The 18,456-nt window shown below is 49.7% G+C and overlaps 1 protein-coding gene across 1 annotated transcript in view; it reads left to right on the forward strand.

Annotated features, from left to right (window-relative positions):
- Rfx8 (regulatory factor X8) overlaps nucleotides 1-17,953 on the forward strand; it is a 53,194-nt gene extending 35,241 nt beyond the window's left edge. The window contains exons 9-15 of the mRNA XM_050134756.1: nucleotides 167-317; nucleotides 1,526-1,584; nucleotides 3,440-3,596; nucleotides 5,526-5,620; nucleotides 10,477-10,591; nucleotides 13,021-13,337; nucleotides 17,675-17,953. Coding sequence (XP_049990713.1) covers nucleotides 167-317; nucleotides 1,526-1,584; nucleotides 3,440-3,596; nucleotides 5,526-5,620; nucleotides 10,477-10,591; nucleotides 13,021-13,337; nucleotides 17,675-17,869 — 1,089 coding nt within the window. The 3' untranslated portion in view covers nucleotides 17,870-17,953. The remainder of the gene's footprint in view (nucleotides 1-166; nucleotides 318-1,525; nucleotides 1,585-3,439; nucleotides 3,597-5,525; nucleotides 5,621-10,476; nucleotides 10,592-13,020; nucleotides 13,338-17,674) is intronic.
- Nucleotides 17,954-18,456: the final 503 nt, after the last annotated feature.

Below are 18,456 nucleotides of genomic sequence, written 5' to 3' on the forward strand. Positions count from 1 at the left end.
AAAAAAAAAAAAAAAAAAAAAAAAAAAAAAAAAAAAAAAAAACAGTGTCTGCAATAGGTCATTAGTGACCTCCCTGACCTACCACGACCAGCTGGGTCCCTGTGTTAGTTACTGGTAGCACCTGCGGCCACAGGCCAAAACATGCTCTTTGATTCTTTCCCTGCAGGGCCTGGAGGACACTCTCCTCCCCGACTTCCTGGAGGATGTTAGTATCCAGTACCTGAAATCTGTCCGGCTGTTCAGTAAGAGATTCAAACTGTGGCTTCTCAGTGCTCTGGAAGGGTTTCCAGCCATCTTACAGATCTCCAAACTCAAAGGTAGGGTTCCACACAAAACCCAGATTCTGCACGACGAAGAACTGAATGTTGCCACAAGGGCAGCTCCATCCACTGGTGGGTCACACACAGTAACCCTTTGCCCCTGACCTGTGAAATAGATGCAGAGCCCCGTCTGCCTGGGTGATTTTTGTCATCAGTGGTTCTGATGGCTTCCTAGGCTGAGCCACCCACTGCAAACACTGCCTGGGTATGTTCTCCTTAATAGCTGTCAAATGGATAGTCAAGTTCATTCAGGAGGAGAGGGGAAAGAGTAAGCAACTGCCCCCTGCCACACGCAGCCTCTCCCCGCACAACCTCTTGCCCCCCCCAAGACAGCCTCTCTCCCACACACACAGCTCCCCACCCCCCACAGCCTCCCCCCACAGCTCCCCACACACACAGCCTCTCCTTTTCCACACACAGCCTCTCCCCACCACCACACACAGCCTCTGCCCCCCCCCCGACAACACAGCCTCTCTCCTCTCCCCACACACACCTTTTCCCTCCCATCCTTCCCTTTAATAGTTTTTCCAAAGATATGAGAAAGATGGGGCATTTGGAGATCTTGGTGCAAATTCTAGACTCCTCGGAATGCCTGTCTTAGTTAACTCAGATTGTTCTAGTACATCGTGCCCTGGGCAGCTCAGCAGCAGCTGAGAGTGGTTCCTCGGCTGTTTGTGAGGAAGGGATGCTGTACAGGGTGGAGGTCCAGCGTGAGGGCAGTGGCAGATCTGATCTAGTCAGGACCTGTTTTCTGTTTCATAGACAGTCCGTCTGCTTTGCCCCCACCCTGGGGAAGAGGTGAGGAATTTACCTGAGTTCTCCTTTCTTAAAAGCACCAATCCCCTTTGGGAAAGTTCCACGTTCATGACTAGTTCGCTCACAGAGGCGCCTCTTCTCAGTACCATCGCGGTGGAGCGATGCTTCACCGTGTGGATAAGGGGGGGGGGGACACCAACCACCCCGTAGCAGCCCAATCCAGAAGCTAGGATTATACAAGTCTCTGCCACCAGGCTTCTATTGGCCATGCAGTCGCTACCAGACTCCCTCAGCCTTTGGGGAAAGGCCCAGCAAATGGGTGAGGAGGAAGAGAAGGCCCAGACTCAGGCAGCCCAGCTTTCCTGCTTAGCCATGGGTGCCTCCCGCGCCTGCCCAGAGGAGCTAGAATGTGCAGAAGGAGTAATGGCCCTGTGTATTATTCTTCACAGAAGTCACCGGATTCGTCAAAAGACTCAGGAGAAAGACGTACCTTTCCAACATGGCAAAGGTACACCCAGTTCAACCTCCCTGCATGTTCCCAAGGCACACGGTGAAGCTCCATATCTTCCCTGAGAGCGGACAGTCACTGCCTGCAGGAGGGAGGCCATTTCATCCCAACCATAGGCTAGGGAGGCCCTCAGGTCCCGTGGTGCAATGCGAGAAGCCCACCCTGCCCCTGGCACTGGAAGGCTCCAATCACCTCTAATCTCTGCACAAGAGAGAAAGCAGAGCAGCTTTTTAACAGATTCGGGAGGGATGCCCTGGGGGTGCCGACCTGGGCCAGCTGGTGTCAGAGGTGAGAGGTGAAAGGCAGCACAGTAGACCCTATGATGGACAGATGGGTAGGCAGGAAGACAGACCCCTCCCCCTCTACATACGACCCTCTGGACTCTGTGTGTCTGGGGCTCCAGTCTCCTCTGCTCTGAGCCTTTGGCGTCTGTGGCGGTTGTGTAGTTGGCATGCACGCTAGAGGATGGTGATATAGCTCGAGCCTCATGGATCTGTAGGTTTCTCCCCATAGGCTCAACTCATGTCAGCCTGAAAATGATTCAAAGGCCTTTAACAGTCGTGTCTGTGCTGAGTGTGGACAGACATTCCCTGTCATCGTGCCTGCAGCAATACCACGCCACACAGCATTTGCGGTATCGGGTGCTCCGAGTGCCCTAGAGATGGTCTCAGCTGCACGGAAGACTGTGTGGACCGTGCACAAACACTGCATTTATGAGGGGCTCGAGCACCTAGAAAACCTGGCATCCATTCCAGTTCACCCACAAGCAGCAGGTAGACAGGAAAGCCCACTGGCCACTGGCTAGAGAGGCCCCCAGGTCTCATGGTGCTCGTCAAGAAGCTCACCCTGGCCCTTGCCCTAGGAGATTCCAGTCACCTCAGCTCTCTCTGTACACTGGCATACAGAGCATCTAGAAACCAACCCCACACTGATGCCAAGGGACCCTGGATGTGAGCCTGAAATCCTTCAGACAGCAGATCACGAGACATCTAGGGCACCAGCGCTATACCCCAAGTCCTTCTGAGCTGGAGAGGAACTCACCGGGTTCTCTGTTAAGCAGTCCATACATCTAGCATGTGTCCTTCCCTGGGTTCTGAGCTGGTCCTCAGGCCATCCCCAGTCTAGAGTGCAGATGCATTAGTGGGTCTTCCTGGCAGTGGCAATATAGTGGGCCCTTGACTTCATCCCAGTCAGGGGGCACATTTGAGTTCTGAAGTGAGCCCTGCTCGGAGCCTGATCTCTGCTCTTGTGCCCCTGTGAGGATATTTACTGAATATCCTAAGCAGCCTAATGCTGCTCCCTCCTATGGGAAGTGGAGATGGGTGTAGTTGAAGGCTGACCAGGCACCTATACTATGAAGTCATGAAACGTAAAGGTTTCTATAGTCCTCGCCTGATAATTCAGTAAATCAGCTCTTAAAGGTTACGTTCATGTTGGAAGCTTCCCAGCAGGAGGCACAGAAACAGGGCTGGGAATGCAACTCAGAGACAAAGTGACTCCTTGGATGCCCAGAGCAAGGGAGAGGGAGAGAAGGCAGGCTTCTGAAACCCCACAGCCGTCTGCTCAGTATCAAGGACAACATTGTAAGATACTGATCAATTACCCACCAGTTTCTTTTCTAGGGTCTTGGGCCTGAGTAGGGTGCTGAGGAAGAGGAAGCTTGGCAGGTCTGGCTTCCAAAGCTAAAAGGCATACAGTCTGAACATTCCATGCCATTTGAGATTTGATGTTAGTGGATGTACCCACAGCCACTTTTCCTTCCCTTCAACAGCAATAGGAGGCTCTGGGATGTCCAGGGGGATGATCCACGGCACCACGACTGGAGGTAATCCTTGTTCTCCCTCTGCATCCTTAGACGATGAAGATGGTCCTGAAGAATAACAGGCGAGTCGGCCTCCTGAAGTCAGATCTGCGCGCCATCATCAGTGAAGGCACTTTGGATATTTCGAAGAAGGTCCTGGCAGGTGACTCGGGCCATGAAGAAGATCTGGAGAGCCACACAGAGATGAAATGTAACCCTCCTTCTCGGCACTCTCCCTTCGGGGCAGGCATAGCCATGACTAGGAAGACCCCTGGACAGCTGAGCAGTAGTTACTAGCTGACTATGCTCAACGCAAGTCTTCCTGTAGGGGGCGACAGGAAACACAGGAAATCCCCTAGGCATCTGTTCCCAGGGCCTTCCTGAGGGTCAGACAGGGTGTAAGTGCCAATGCATGTTTGGGGAGAAAGGGCACAGAGAGATGAGGCTTCATTGTTGCTGCGCGACAGCGTTTCTGTCCAGATACCCTCCTCACGGGGACAGGGAGGGTCATTCTGCATCTGTCTTGTACACACACTAATCCATCCTGTGTGATGGGATGGAGTCAGCCCCGTGCCTTACCAAGTCCTGTTGACCTGCTGTTAGCCCCATAGAACTCTAACAATGCGGGGTGTAGGGGTCCGGCTGCTCACCATGGCACTAATCCACAAACAACCCATACAGAGCACCAGATTCCTCCCACTTGACATTCGAGAACTGTAATCCTTTTCCAAGAAAGGGAAATTCATTTTCTACAAAGAGGCCCAGTTAATTGCTGGCGACACACTGAGTTTGGGGGGTGGGGTGGGGCAGGAACAGATAGAGTGATTGGAACCTTCCCAGAGGACCTTTCAGGAGGGTGTCAATGGGTGCCGAGCTCCACTTCCAGTCAGAATACTCCAGGAAGATCTAGCAGCTTCTCCCTCTGAAGGCTTAACCCCCTCCCCAGCCCTCTCCACTGTGATTGAAGCTACCTGCAAAGACGCAAACGCCTTCCGGTGTCAACTGTGCTCATGCTGGGCCACCCAGAGGGCCCCCACCACATAGCAGCACTTCAGCTTCTGTGACCCGATGGATGCGTGGATTCAGTAACACATAAGCCACCTGCAAAATAGTCTTTTCTTTGACCTTGAAGTAGAGGTGGCCTTGCCAAGGCTGTATGAGCTGGTTATTAAGCTGTGAATAACCCATGCTTTTGGTAATAGTATCTGTCAACCCTCTTTCACTTGTCACTTATGTCCCGTGTCCCTAAGACCCTGGCTGTCTCCAATCTAGATGCCCCTGGCATGCCCCAGTTCCCTTAGCCCAGCAAGCTTCAGAGCCCTGGGCATCAATTCCCAATAGTGAGAGGCTTAAAGGTCTGCCTTCAAGGGCACTGGCTTCCCCAGAAAACCCAAGTGGGCATCCATACACTATTCTTGTCCCTAGCTCCAACCCATCTATAAAGCCCAGTGAAGGCACAGGGGCTCCAGACGCCTACAAACTTCTTCTTGGCCTGCCTAGGGCACAGGTGTGTCTGCTAGCATCCCTCTGTGTCCCTCCGAGAGGCTGCAGCGTTCAGTTAGCGCATTGCTAGCTCCTATAGGTACCTGAAGGCCCGTGTTCCTGAAATCCGGGGGCACGGCACCCTGCTGCTTTCCTACACACTTGCTGTTGGGCAGCTGCCCCCAGGAAGGAGGAGAAATTCTTCCTCCTCCCATGCTACCTGGGACACCCAGACCTGACGTCACACAACAGGCGGGGGTTCCACCTGTGTGAGTACATAACCCCAGGCAAGGCTCTTACTGCCTTTGATGCCCCCACCATTTCAGTGACACTAATAAGCTAGCTCATTTGTGAAACTGTCAGGGATAGGTGAGGTCATGTCTGCACTGCGCAGTGAGCTCATCTGAAGCCCAGACTCTGTGTAATTGCAAGGTCGAGCTATTGTCTCCAAACATGTCTTTCCATTGCAACCAATGGCAGAGATAAGACTACAATTACCAAGAAGGTGGCCCCAGAAATGACTGGGGTGATCCTTTGTGATCAAGATGAGTCCCAGGAATTCCCTCTGGACTGTTCTTCAGGTCTGGCCCCTGGGTTACTGGGGCATGAGTACCAAGTTCATGCAATCTTTTGTTTAGCCCACTCTGTGCCCTTGCAGGCTTGGGCTGTCTGATTTCTTTGCTGGAAACCTCAACGGATCTTGCTGAACTCCTGAACTGTGTATCTTCAAGCCTCCAAGAGCTCGTCTTCCAGGTAGAAAACTCTGAATTCTTACAGGACAGGAGTGGGTGTTGATCCTTCCAGCTAAATTATAGCCTCTAGTACCCAGCACTTACCTGTATGACTCTGGCCTTGATGGCCTTGGAGGTGGGAAGCTGGGCTCTGAATTCAGCCTTTGTTTCCAAAGAGCCCAGGCCTTGGGAGAGTCCCTTTGAAGTTCTGTCTGTCCTGAGGGCATGAGAAAGAAGTTCTCTGATGGTCACAAGTATATTGATGTAGTGTGGGTGTTATGCCAGGGACTTGGCCTCTCAACTCTCTAACAAGGTACAAAATTGGGAGATGGCATGCGATGTTGTGCATGTGCACATGTGTGTGTGTGTGTGTGTGTACTGTATTTAAGTGAATATGGGGTAGCATACATGTATGTGAATAGAAGTGTGAGATGGGAGGAGTAAGGTATATGGCTGTGCATGCACACGTGTTTGGGTACACAGGTGTCTGTTAGAATAAGGGATGTGTCGACAGATGAGTAGAGGCAGGTGTGCACATAAACCTTAGAAAGAGAGAATGAGGGGGTGAGGGCATGAGCATCAAGTGGGCTGTTGAGGAGGAAGGGTCTGCCCTGGGAATAGCAGCGTCCATCTGGGTGTTTTACAGACATGTCCCAATTAAGTGGTTGGAAGAACCTCAAAGGCTGGGCATGGTTTAATCCCAGAATTCTAGAGGAAGAGGCAGGAGGATCTCTGTGAGTCCATAGCAAGCTCCAGAACAGCTAAGACTGCATAGAGAGACCCTATCTCAAACAAAAACAACAACAACACAAACAAAACAACAAAAAGGAGAAAGGAAGAGCTGAAAGGGGGGCTGCAACTGTGTATAGGTGAGGGTGTGTGTGTAGGCACAGCACTGCTTAGCAAGAGTGAAGTTGAGGTTTCCACTTCCAGGACCACACATGCATATGTACACGCATGCACGCATGTACACGCATGCACGCACGCACACATGCGCATACACAGATGGGTGGTCAGTGGTGTGAGTGGATAGCTTCTTCTGGCACGTGGGCCTCTTGGGATTCCTTTCACTGCGGTTCTGGGCTTAACTTTCATCGCCATCCAAGTGGACAGCAAGCCACGAAAAGCCACGAATACCAAGAGAGGAGCTATAATAGCACCATGCCTGTGGTCCCTGTTGAGCTGGGCAGCTCAGGGCTTTGGGCCTGAACTTAGATGGAATCCAGGAGTCACCTTTAAGGGGCCTTGGAGAAAGCATGGGACTTGAAGTGACGTGTGAAAGGTGCACAGTCTAAATATCAGCTGAGCAAGAGGGGCAAAGTTTCGGGGAAGAGAACTCTGTAGGCCAGATCCAGGACCTTGGGGCCTGAGAACTGGAAAAGGGCTCCAGGCATTCTCCTACCAACACTTCCCTGTCCCTCCCCTCCTAGCCTTCTCTGTAGCCCTAGCTGGCATCTGCATCTCCAAGAGATGGGTCAGAAAAATGCCTAAGAGTCCGGAAGCTCTTTCCAATGGTTCCTCTCATTCTTTGCTTCTTAAAAGATAATCACCCCGAGCTATGTGAGGAGGGTGCACACCTAAGACTAAGAAACTGAGGCTGGAACATTATGAATTCAGGACTAGCCTGGGCTACATAGCCAGACCCCATGGAAAAGAAAAAGGTAATCATAACTCCAGATTCTATACTAGACACTGATGGACCGGACAGCTGAAAGGTTGTGCCTTCTCAAGGATGCAGGCTCTTGAGGGTCTGCCCTGTGTCTGCATAGTCACTCAGACTCCGTCTTTAACCAAGAAATCTTTCATGCCAGTCCTGCTTCTAAGCAGCCAGGCTGACCTGCTCACAGTGCAAGTCACATGACCCCACGTGACCCCCCACGTGTTGCCCATCTCCAGCACCCTCTCTGCAGTCTTCACCAGTGTGGCGTGTTAAGAAAACGGTGCTTTTGTAGAGCAAGCCCTGGCAGGGCTTGTTATTATAAAATAGTCTGGCCGACTTAAAAATAACAGTACAGATGATTGTCAATCAAACAGTCAGTGCAGAGCCTTGGGCCCGTCAAAGATGATTGATGGCCTTGGTTGTTAGCATCTGGCGGGGTGCTAGCAACGAAAATGCCCAACTTTGTTCCCGTCCTACTCAGTTTGGACCCAAGAATACTTTTAAATGTAGAAATCAAGAAGTGCCTTGGAGCGACAGTGGTGGGACAAATGTTCCCTGGTGCTTCTGGCCACCCAGAGCTCCCTCCCAGGTGCCTTTAGGTGACACCCCATCCCTGTGGACTGAGGATGTGGCTCAACTGGTAAGGTTCTTGCCTAGCATAAATGATGTCTAATCCCCAGCATCTCATAAAAAACTGTACACAGTGACGCACCCCTGTAATCCCAGCCTCCAGTAGTGCACCCCTGTAATCCCAGCCTCTAGTGATGCACCCCTGTAATCTTGACCTTCAGAGATATACACAGTGACACACCTCTGTAATCCTGGCCCTCAGAGGTGTGTACACAGTGATGCACCCCTGTAATCTCAGCCTTCGGTGATGCACCCCTGGAATCTTGGCCTTCAGAGGTATATACACAGTGATGCACCCCTGTGATCCTGGCCCTCAGAGGTATGTACACAGTGATGCACCTCTGTAATCCTGGCCCTCAGAGGTGTGTGCACTGAGATCCACCCCTGTAATCCTGGCCCCCAGTGGTGCAGCTGGCCTGCAGAGGTGGAGGTGGGAAGACAGAAATGCATCACCGAACTTGAGGCTGGGTTTCAGGGTTACCTCAAAAATAGATAAATAAACAAATAAACAAATGTACTCCCATGTTTTCGCAGTCCCAATGTCCTTCAATATCACTCTCACTCCACTGTCTTGATCACTAGTGGGAGCCCCTCGGAGGTGAAAAATGTGGTAAGAAAGATGGCAAGACTCAGAGAAGTCCTTCGGCCTGTGCAGGTTTTCCAAGGGGGCAGAAAGAAGAAAAGACATTTCCCTGTCTCCAAACAAACTTTCCCTCTCTTCTTCAAAGGCATACAGTTGCCAGTCACGCACGGGCCACATGGCCTGTGACCGACACTTAGACAGGGCCTGGGGACACTCATAGAGTGTACGCACTTAAAACCAAAGACATTCCATGGTTGTAGTGCCCATGTGACCAAATGCTGCTCTTAGTCTCCACAGAGAACATCATAGTCACGTGTGGCAGCATCCGATGGACACCCAGGTTAGTGCCAGCCACCTCAGTCATCAAATGGCCAGAGTTCTGTGAGCACAAAGGCAGGCACTCACACCCCTAGTGACCAGAGCTGTTTCCCACACAGGCACCCCCCCCCCTCCGATCTAGTGCTGTGGGTTCTGTGCCCCCTGTCAGTTAGACATGGCGTGCAGAAGAGCTGGTTTACGGGAACCACCAGTGGTACATCTCCACAGCATTTCTTTGTGGTACCTGCTAAAGAAGATGAATTGAACAAAGCTAATTTAAACAAAGAATGGCTCCTGCTCTGGGCAACCCCCAAAGCCAGAAAAGGCACACACATACACACACACACACACACACACACACACACACACACACACAGATGGGACCAGCCTCCTCAGACTAATTTTTGGATTATCAACATGCATTTCTAGATTGTAAAGGGAAAGGGCAGAACTGGGTGGGGTAAGATGTGGGGGTAAGGATGTGGAGTGAGGATGTGGGGTCAGGATGTGGAGTGAGGATGTGGTAGGGTCAGGATGTAGGGTGAGGATGTGGGGTAAGGATTCAGGGTGAGGATGTGGAGTGAGGATGTGGGGTCAGGGTGTAGGGTGAGGATGTGGGGTGAGGATTCAGGGTGAGGATGTGGGGTGAGGATTCAGGGTGAGGATGTGGGGTGAGGATTCAGGGTAAGGATGTGGAGTGAGGATGTGGGGTAAGGATGTAGGGTAAGATGTGGGGTCAGGATGTGGGGACAAGATGTTGAGTCAGGATGTGAGGAGACGGCTAAGAAGTGGGGATGATTATTCGGCCTTGATTCAGCTGTGGTTTGATCAGGCTTAGTCAGGCTGGGCTTTGTCAGTCATAAGAAGATGGCTACTGTCTGTGAGCAGACATAGTCTTGTCACAAGAGGCTTACCCACCTCACATGTTGCTTCTGGAATCGAGGGGGGCTTCCTCAAAAATGACTCAGTGGAAGGGAGACAGATGGAAGCGGAAATGTCAGACTTCAGACTTGTCTGTGGATGCAGCAGTGTGTACCTGTGTGTATGGGCCACAGGACAACACTGGTCCTGTGCCCAGACACTGTCCACCCCTTTTTTCTTGAGAAAGAGTCACCCCTCCCAACTTCCCTGAAAGCATTGTAAAGATTTTATGGTGGTTTGGGGGTTGGGTGGCAGGTAAGTATGCCGCCTGTATGAAGAGGTCAGAGGTCAACTTTCCAGGCATTGGTTCTCCTTCTATCGTGTGTTTGAGACAGGCTCTCTTTCGTTCTGCTGCTGCTGCCGTCCGGTCCCGGCTTTCCCTGGCAATTCTTTGAGACAGGGTCCTTCACTGGCTTAGGGCTCATCAGTAGGCGAGGCTAACTGGACTCTTCTTTGTTCTGTGTATTCCCATTTGCTCCATCTTCATTTCCCTTCAAAAAAGAGCAGGCCTCCAAGAGGCAACACCAAACGTTACAAAACAAACCCAATGAGACAAGGCAAAGCCCAAACACCGAGTCTGTCTCTGTTCTTACTTGGCCATCTCTGGCTCGCTCTTTGTCCTTCTCCTTTTAAAATGTCTGCTGTTTACAGATCTGTGTGTTTGGAAACATGGGGTTTGATGATGGTAGTGTGTTTTGGATTTTTTTTTTTAGTTTTGTTGCAAACACCAATATATTTTTTTTTCTCTCACACGCAAAAATAATAGCCAAGCAAAAGCAAAGAGGAATTTGTCAAGCTGGCCTCCAGCTTCCAGCTAAGATGGAATTTCCTTCTCACCGCCGTGAGCAAAGCCATGACCCTGAGCCACAGAGACAGTTTTGGTAAGTCCACGACGACCCAGAGACATGCTTAAGGGGTCGAGAGAGCACTGAGGTGGGGGCGGCCTCCACGAGGACAGCGCTTGCTCGACCTGTGCAAGGCCCTGAGTTCAAGCCCTGGCACGGAAAAGCAAGCAAAGAAATAATAACCGTATATAATAAACAATGTCTTATTAGATTAAATATTAATAAATAGATAAATGATAAGGTAAATAATAAATAAAAAGAATGTTTCAGTAGTATAGATATTATAAATAAAATATCTATACTACTGTTACAGTAGTATAGATATCAATGTTGCTGTGTAGAATCTATTCCTCTTTGCCTTGACATTTTGTATAATGTGCACCACAGACACAGAAAGCCATGGTTATCTGTTGGTTGGTGACAAGGTGAACTGTCCATCGAATAACCGGACTGTGTGTCAATCTCATCCGTCACACCTGGACACGCAGGAAAACTGTTCCTGCTTTTGAGTCATAAGTTGTGACATTTTTGAGAAAAGTGCTCAGAGACGGAGAGGAAACATGTCCTTTGAAGCCCTTGTATAACTGTTAGGAACAGCCACTGCTAAAACCACCACCGTGTGCAAATGGCAGAAGGAAGTGGCGCAGCAGACTTCCTGCTCTGAGAGCCAGTGGGGGGCGGGGGGGGGGGATGATGCATACAGGAGCTGTGGGGAGGGAGCTGGTTTTCTGTTTGTTTGCTTGTTTGTTTTTGCGGTTTCCTGGGATGAATCATTCGTTGAACAGGTTTTTCTCCCCCTGCCCCCGCCCCCGCCTGCAATGTTCAAGGCATTTTCACGGGCACCGAGCAGATAACGTGTCACTTTTGTGGGTTCAGAGTCTCCTAGGAGACCAGTGAGGTGCACCTCCAGGTGTGTCTGTGAAGACATTTCCAGAGTAAAGTACCTGAGGAAGGATGATGCACCTGGAAAGTGTGTGGTGTCTCCCACCACTGAGGGCCTGACAGAGCAGAGGGGACAAGGCAGTCTGTGTTCTATGGTGTGGACTGCTTTGCTCCACCATGATGGGCTGAGCCCTCTGAAACTGTAGGCCACGCCCTCCCTCCCTTAGGTTGCCTCCATCGGGTGTTTAGTCCCACTGATGACAGCTAACATCGCAGACTGAGCCTCCACTCCTACAGCCTATGTGCCAGGCGGTCAGAGTCAGCTTTGCCCCACCAACTGCCAGGCGCCCTCACCCCACACAGACCAGGCGGGGAGAAGGCAAGCCATTTTCTAGATCAGTTTGCAAACACCCTGTAGCTCTTAGGAGGATGGCTGCTAGAAGTTACCATGTGGGTGACACCCATTTTTAATGAGGCACTCCCTTCTAATGAGGTCCAGACTTGATGCTAACACTCATCCCGGCCAAGAAGTAGAGTAAGACCAATGTGTGAGCCCAGAAGAATGCCCAGGTCTGAGGGTGTCATTCCATCTCTCCGCCTGTCACTCAAAGCCAAAGCATCCACACCAGCAGCCTCCCCTCCTCATGTAGACTAGCTTTGAAAAGGCTTAGAAGGCTGGGCATCATTGACCAAGTCTACTATAGGCAAGTCAGCAACTGTCCCACAGGGGGTGTCCATCCCCCTGCATCCATCAAGGATGGATGGACACTGGATAGGAGACATCGTGGAGGCTTTGAAATGGGCAAAATGTTACTTGATGTGGACAGAAGCTGTAAAATGATGGAGTCCACCGAAGATACATAGAGAACCCTGTCTCCGAAAAAAAAAAAAGATGGGGTCCACACTTGGGGCATATACGTTCATCATTTTACACCTCTGTTAAACCACAGCCAACTTAACCCCTAGTGATGCCAACTCACGCAGGCGCACATTGCTGGTGTCCTCGTGTGAAACTGACCACCGCCCAGAGAACAGGTCACGTCTAGATTTATTTGTGACCTACCTGTCACCAGGCCCCGCTGCTGCCCTATGATTGCATATTCCAGTTCTCCTTCCATTCACCCGCAGCAGCTCCCTCATCCTCTCTCTCCTTAAATAAATCACTTCAGAGCCACAATTCTGTCTTTGTTTAAAAAGTATCTTTAAAGATCGCACGGGCCGGATCTCCCGTTCTGTTGCTTGGGCAAACATCAAGGGTGGACTTCTCTCTGGAAGAGCAGAGAGACAGCACCCATCTCTGTGGTGGACTTTTCTCCTACCTCACACAAGGTGAGTTTTCAGTTCTTTCGTAGGGACTCAACTCGAGTCTTTGGACATCTATTTCTATGGGCTGACCTGCAGGGTTTCTTGCTTGTGGACGGCGGCTGCAAGAGTCACAGGTCCCTTACCACCAACCACACCAGCCATTCAGTTAGTTCTCTGGTAGCAAAGAGTTCAAAGCCATCAGTTCGGGAGAGATTGACTCAGGCCTGTCTGTCCACCATCTATCGTATGTATTCATTTCTGGTCTTGTGGAAATGTAGGCGCCTGGCATCTGTTCCATTTGCTGCTTTTGGAATATGTGATTCACGTTCTGGAGTCGTTCGTAGAGGAAGAAGAGGAAGAGGAGGACCTGGGGAGTCTCCAGGACTTGCTGTCAGATGAGCAATTTCTCACCCAGCCAGACCAGGCCCTGTTCCACCCTCTGGATACTTTGCCGACGTCAGAATGTGCAAGCCGGAGTGTGGAGTCACCTCAGGTGACACTGAAACACATGAGCCAGAGCTGCGGTCCCATGGGTGTGAGCAGCTTGGTTCTCCAGGTGCTGGGCTTCCTGGTGGATACTGCCACAGGCAATAAGGTAAACAGAGACAGAGACAGAGACAGAGACAGAGACAGAGAGACAGAAACAGAGTTAATAAAAATGCACAAGACGTAGGAAACTCATAAAGATCACACAGACTGAACAATGATAAGGGCTTCCAGAACTCTTTGGGTTTGAAGTCGTTTTGTGAAGGGCAATTAGGATAGCTTGTCTGTTTACTGCCGGGCAGCACAGGTGTGTGGGATGTGGTCCAGTGATGACGGCATGAGGAGAAAGGTGAAATGCGTAAACGGTGAGTTTGCCTTCAAGGCGCTCACACAGTGTGACTAAGCTGTGGGTGAGTTTGCCTTCACACTGCTCACACGCTGTGACTAAGCTATCAGTGCCATTGTCTCCCAGAGCCCCCATTGTCCATTCTCCCTCTCATTGATAAAGGAATTTACAAACAGAGATGGGAAACGGAGACTTTATTGGAGTTAGAAGGAATGAGAGTATTCTGGGCTTAATGGTAAGAATGTGGCGTGGGAGTCTAGAGATTTAAGATGGATATTCTATTAAAATAAGAGTAGAAAAGGTGCCACAGGGAGCCATACAGCTCCCCGAGGCAGAGAAAGAACTGGGGCCCAGAGACTTTGTCCCTTAAGGGAGTATAGGATCCCCTTCCTCCCAGGTGGTGTGTGGCTTGGGCAGGAAAACAGATTCCATCATTTGGACCAACCAAGAAAGAGGAAATATCTAGCCACGGTGGTTTTTGGTTTAACCTGTGTGGCCGAGAACCCAGAGAGTATGAAAGACAGGAATGGATAATAACTAACTTTACCTTTTAGATTTGGTTGCTCTGGTCTAGGATGAACTCACTGGTTGTATTTACCCTTGGGCTCTGTATCAGGTGTGAAGCCCCTGCCACTGGCTCATCTTTAATGTTGCCATTCGGTACGGGCAGTCTGTGGACATTGGGTACAGACAGGCTGGTGCAGGGTTTATTCTAGCTTCTAATCTAGCTATGGAAAGCCAGGGCTCATTCTGGCACTTGAAATCTACCCCTTAACAATAATAATATAATAGTAATACTTTTTATTATTTATTATCTTGTTGTATGCATATGCATGAATGTGTGTATACTTGCATGTTCTTGTGGAGGGGCACATGGGCACCGGTGTGTGTGTGTGTGTGTGTGTGTGTGTGTGTGTGTGTGTGTGTGTATGCGCGCGTGTGTAGGACAGAGGTAAACTTCAAACTTCATTTCTTGAGGCTATCTACCTTTATTTTGAGACAGGGTCTCTCATTGAGACCTGGGTCTTGCTGATTCAGCAAGGCTGGCTGGAGTCCTCCTGTCCCCCCTTCCCATCACAAGAATGACAAGAATGTGCCACTGATCCTTTCCCAGGGGTCACTTCAGCCCATCAGAAATATCAGGTATTTCATTACTATTCATAACAGTGGTCAAAGGAGTCAGCTCGTAACAACATGGGTTCTTCTGTGTGAGCGAATGCAATCAACTAGTCAGGCCCCTACCTACGGTGGGAGCTGGACCTGCTCAGGTCTAGAACCAGCATCACAGGAGCAGTAAATGGAAAGGAGCCCCAGACCTCTACGACAAAGGCTATAGCAGGAGGATGGCTCTCCCTGGACAACGACCTTCTGGAAAGATCTATGCAGACCTATCTGAACCTATTCTAGAGCATTCTGTAGAACCCTGTAGGACCACCAGCTTTAGTGCTGGGCTGTAGTACTCCGCTTCCAGGAAGAGTATGGAGCTGCAGCATGAGAATTTGTTAAAGAAGAGACGCCATTCCATGGTGTCCATTAAAACATGATAAGGAACACTTTACTCAAGACCGCTATGGTGGTGCGAGGACCACTGAGCAGGGTCTTGCTCGACTCTGAAATCATGAAGAAGATATAGAGAGGTGTAGAGATAAGTGTCAAGGAGCAGTCAGCGAGTGGGAATCACTAAGAGGGCATCTGAAGTCAGGAAGGGTCTGGGTAAATCAGCTCGCTAGGCCTGTCCCTGAAGATAGACCATGATGACCATATTTATTCTGGGGATTGGGCTGAGGAACCACATATGGAGGCTGATAGGGAGTATCAAGGGGTAGTAGGATCTCCCCGGATTGACTAGGGATTCCTTAAGTGCATCTTCCTTAAGATGGTTCTAGAAGAAGAGTCAAAGTTAAGTTTGCTCAGGCAGAAGAAAGAAAATCATGTTCCAGTTTGGCTGCTCGCTCTTTGCCAGCAAGGTAAACAGTGAACTCTGACCTCCTGAGCCACAGTTGGACAGGACGGAGAGCAGGCATGAGCATCACCTGGCTGTGTGGGAAGATGACGTCACCAGTTATGTATTACACGTGACAAAGCTGAGGCTTGTGGGTGGTGGAGAGGTTTTCCCAAGGTCACCTCACTGAGGACCGGCAGCATGCGGGGTCCACATCCTTTCCAAGACTGACCTTCCCAGCATCTGTCTTCAGCGACCCTTTCACTGATGGGATTAATTCTAAAGTCAGTGACTGGTGAGCGTGTGGTTCGTGCAGATGAATTCCAGAATTTCACCTCTTCATCTGCTACCTGAGAAGCCAGAGTAAGTAGCCTAATCCCTTAGGGCTATAAGGGTTCAGTAAGCCAATCTCTGAGAAAGGCTCAGAAAGTTCCTCAGAACACAGACCAACCAACCACTGGTCGTTATTTTTGTTTCTCCCATCGAGCCTCCTGCTCTGAGCACCTGTCCTTAACCCTCCACCCAACCCCATAGCGCCCCCGGAAGTTCATCACAATGCCGTTTGACTTAGGCTTAATTGGCGGAAACAATAGAGAAGATATTAAAAACTTAATTGGACTTGGTAATAAAGCAGTACAAGCAGACGAATGACAGATAACCCAAGGTAATATGCATTAGGGATTAATTAAAACTCCCTGTTTCTTCACGCCTGCTGAATCAGCTGTAATGACTTAAACAAGCTAACACCGGAAAGCTACACGCCTCTAATTTCCATGGCTCCCATTATTCGGCGTGTGCGCTCATCATTGGCAACTGAAAAAGCACCCTCCAGCCCCCCCATCCCATCTGTATCATCTGCTGGGAGTTAACGCCCCGTGCACTGCACATCTGTGAGAGCCTCGTTCTCAGAACAATTTAGCGCTGCCCTGCACCTAGGGTACCAGCTGTGTCAGCATTCCAGACTGACACATCCATCCGTCAGTCCCGGGCGCTGTGGCGACAGTCCAACCATCCTAAGATGCCAAGGCATGTTTAAGAGAGAAACCAAAAGGTGCTGATGACGTCAAATAGGGAAACCCTTTTCTAAAGACAAACTATGTTTTCTGCCTTCATGTTCTCAGATTTAAAGGAGAGAGAGAGAGAGAGAGAGAGAGAGAGAGAGAGAGAGAGAGAGAGAGAGAGAGAGAGAGAGAGAGGTGTATGTGTGTGATGGGGAGAAGATTATTGTATTGATGCTGGGGTCGAAGATAAAGATAGTTATTTTGTCTGTTCCGTTTATTTTCCTATGTATGGGGTGTGGGGGTGTGTGTGTAGGGGTGTGTGTGCTCATGTGTGTCAGAGGGATAACTTGTGGGAGCTGATTCTCTCCTTCCATCATTTAAGTCTCTGAAATCAAACTCAGCAGGTTTGGTTGCAACTGCCTTTGCCAGCTGAGCCATCTCGCTAGCCCAAAGACAGACAGATTTGGGAGATGTGATGGGAGAGGGGTGTTACTGTTGCAGCTGGAGAGAGATGCTTTTGTGAGTTTTGGCATCTAAAATGAATCCTTTGGACATCTTTGTAAAAAATATATCCACTTTATGGGGGCTTTGTTGATGAAGTCAGATCAAGCGGAGACACTCGTTTCTACTCTAAAGTCATGCTCAAAGCTTTGCAGATTTTCCAACTCCCCCAGAGGTGAGGGATTCACAGCCATTCCCGGTTCCCGGGGTGTAGGCAGGTCATTGAAAGAGGGAACATGAGCTGTGAACCTCTGCAATCTCTTATTTCTCAACCTCCTGTCAACTCAGCCAGTGGAGGGCAACTGTTTTCACAGCCCATCCCCCAATCTAACTGTATGTTTGAGGAAAGGTGGAGGAGGGTTCTTTATGGGAAATTGTCAGCTCTAGGATGTTTCTCAAAACCACAGACCCTCACCCCATTCCTAAAGGCAATCCACTTGACGTGAGCCATCTCTCCTGCCTTTTTCCCTGATCATGTGTCCTCCCATGAAATCTCCACCAGATCCCAAAGGTTGCCCTGAGAAATTAGGATCCTCTGGCAGGAGCAGAGGAAGTGCACACACGTTCTGTAGGGCCCCTAGTGGGTGGCTTCTGCAACCAGGACTAGGATAATACTGTCCCTTTGCCTTTTCCTTTCAAACCCTTCCCCCTTGCAGCTCATCCAGGTATTGCTCGAAGACAAGGCCACCGAAAGCACCGTTAAACTCAGTCTCCCTGTGGGACAAGAAGCCCTCATAACCCTAAGCAATGGACAGAGATTCGTGATTCACATATCAGACGTACCCCAAAGCTCGGAAAATACTTACGGCAGGAAAACTAATGCGAATATGCAAGGCAGTTTGTTGGAATAGGTCGTGAGGAGACAGGCTTGAATCTTAAAATATGTGTTAAATCCTACAGCTTTTGTATTGACCTGAGAGATTTTATGTATATAATAGAGGAAGCACTTTATGTTTGTACGTGTTTTGAGATATTGGTTTTGATCAAACTATAAACTAATTTGCAGAATGATTCTTTTTGCCTCTCGCTTTTCCTTTGGATCTTGTTGGACAGTTCTCTGTGGGGACAGAAGACCGATGTAAGAAATTTAATTAGGAGTGAGAAACAGCTGTTTCTGGAGAAAGGACACAGTGTGAGGACCACAGACTGGTGTTTCTCTTCCTCTTTTGTAGAACTTGTAGAGAACTCCATCAGGCAAGAGGAAGCTCACTGAGTCCTCCTGATACTCCCAGGCTCAAAGCCTGGTTCATTACCCTAGTTTTCAAAACATGAGGTAGAATTGTAAATTCAGAGTGTCCACAGCAGGCGCCCATGCTCCTTTTGTGAAGTGGAATTTCAGAGCTGTTGAAATTTTGTGTGTCGTAGCCATACGGATATATTTTCTGCTACTGATTATGATGTCTAAAATGAATTTTAGAATTCATGGTTAACATGATTT

This window comes from Alexandromys fortis, unplaced genomic scaffold (genome assembly GCF_014885135.2).
Source record: "Alexandromys fortis isolate MF-2015 unplaced genomic scaffold, M_Fortis_MF-2015_v1.1 scaffold_20, whole genome shotgun sequence".
In the NCBI taxonomy this organism is placed as follows: Eukaryota; Metazoa; Chordata; class Mammalia; order Rodentia; family Cricetidae; genus Alexandromys; species Alexandromys fortis.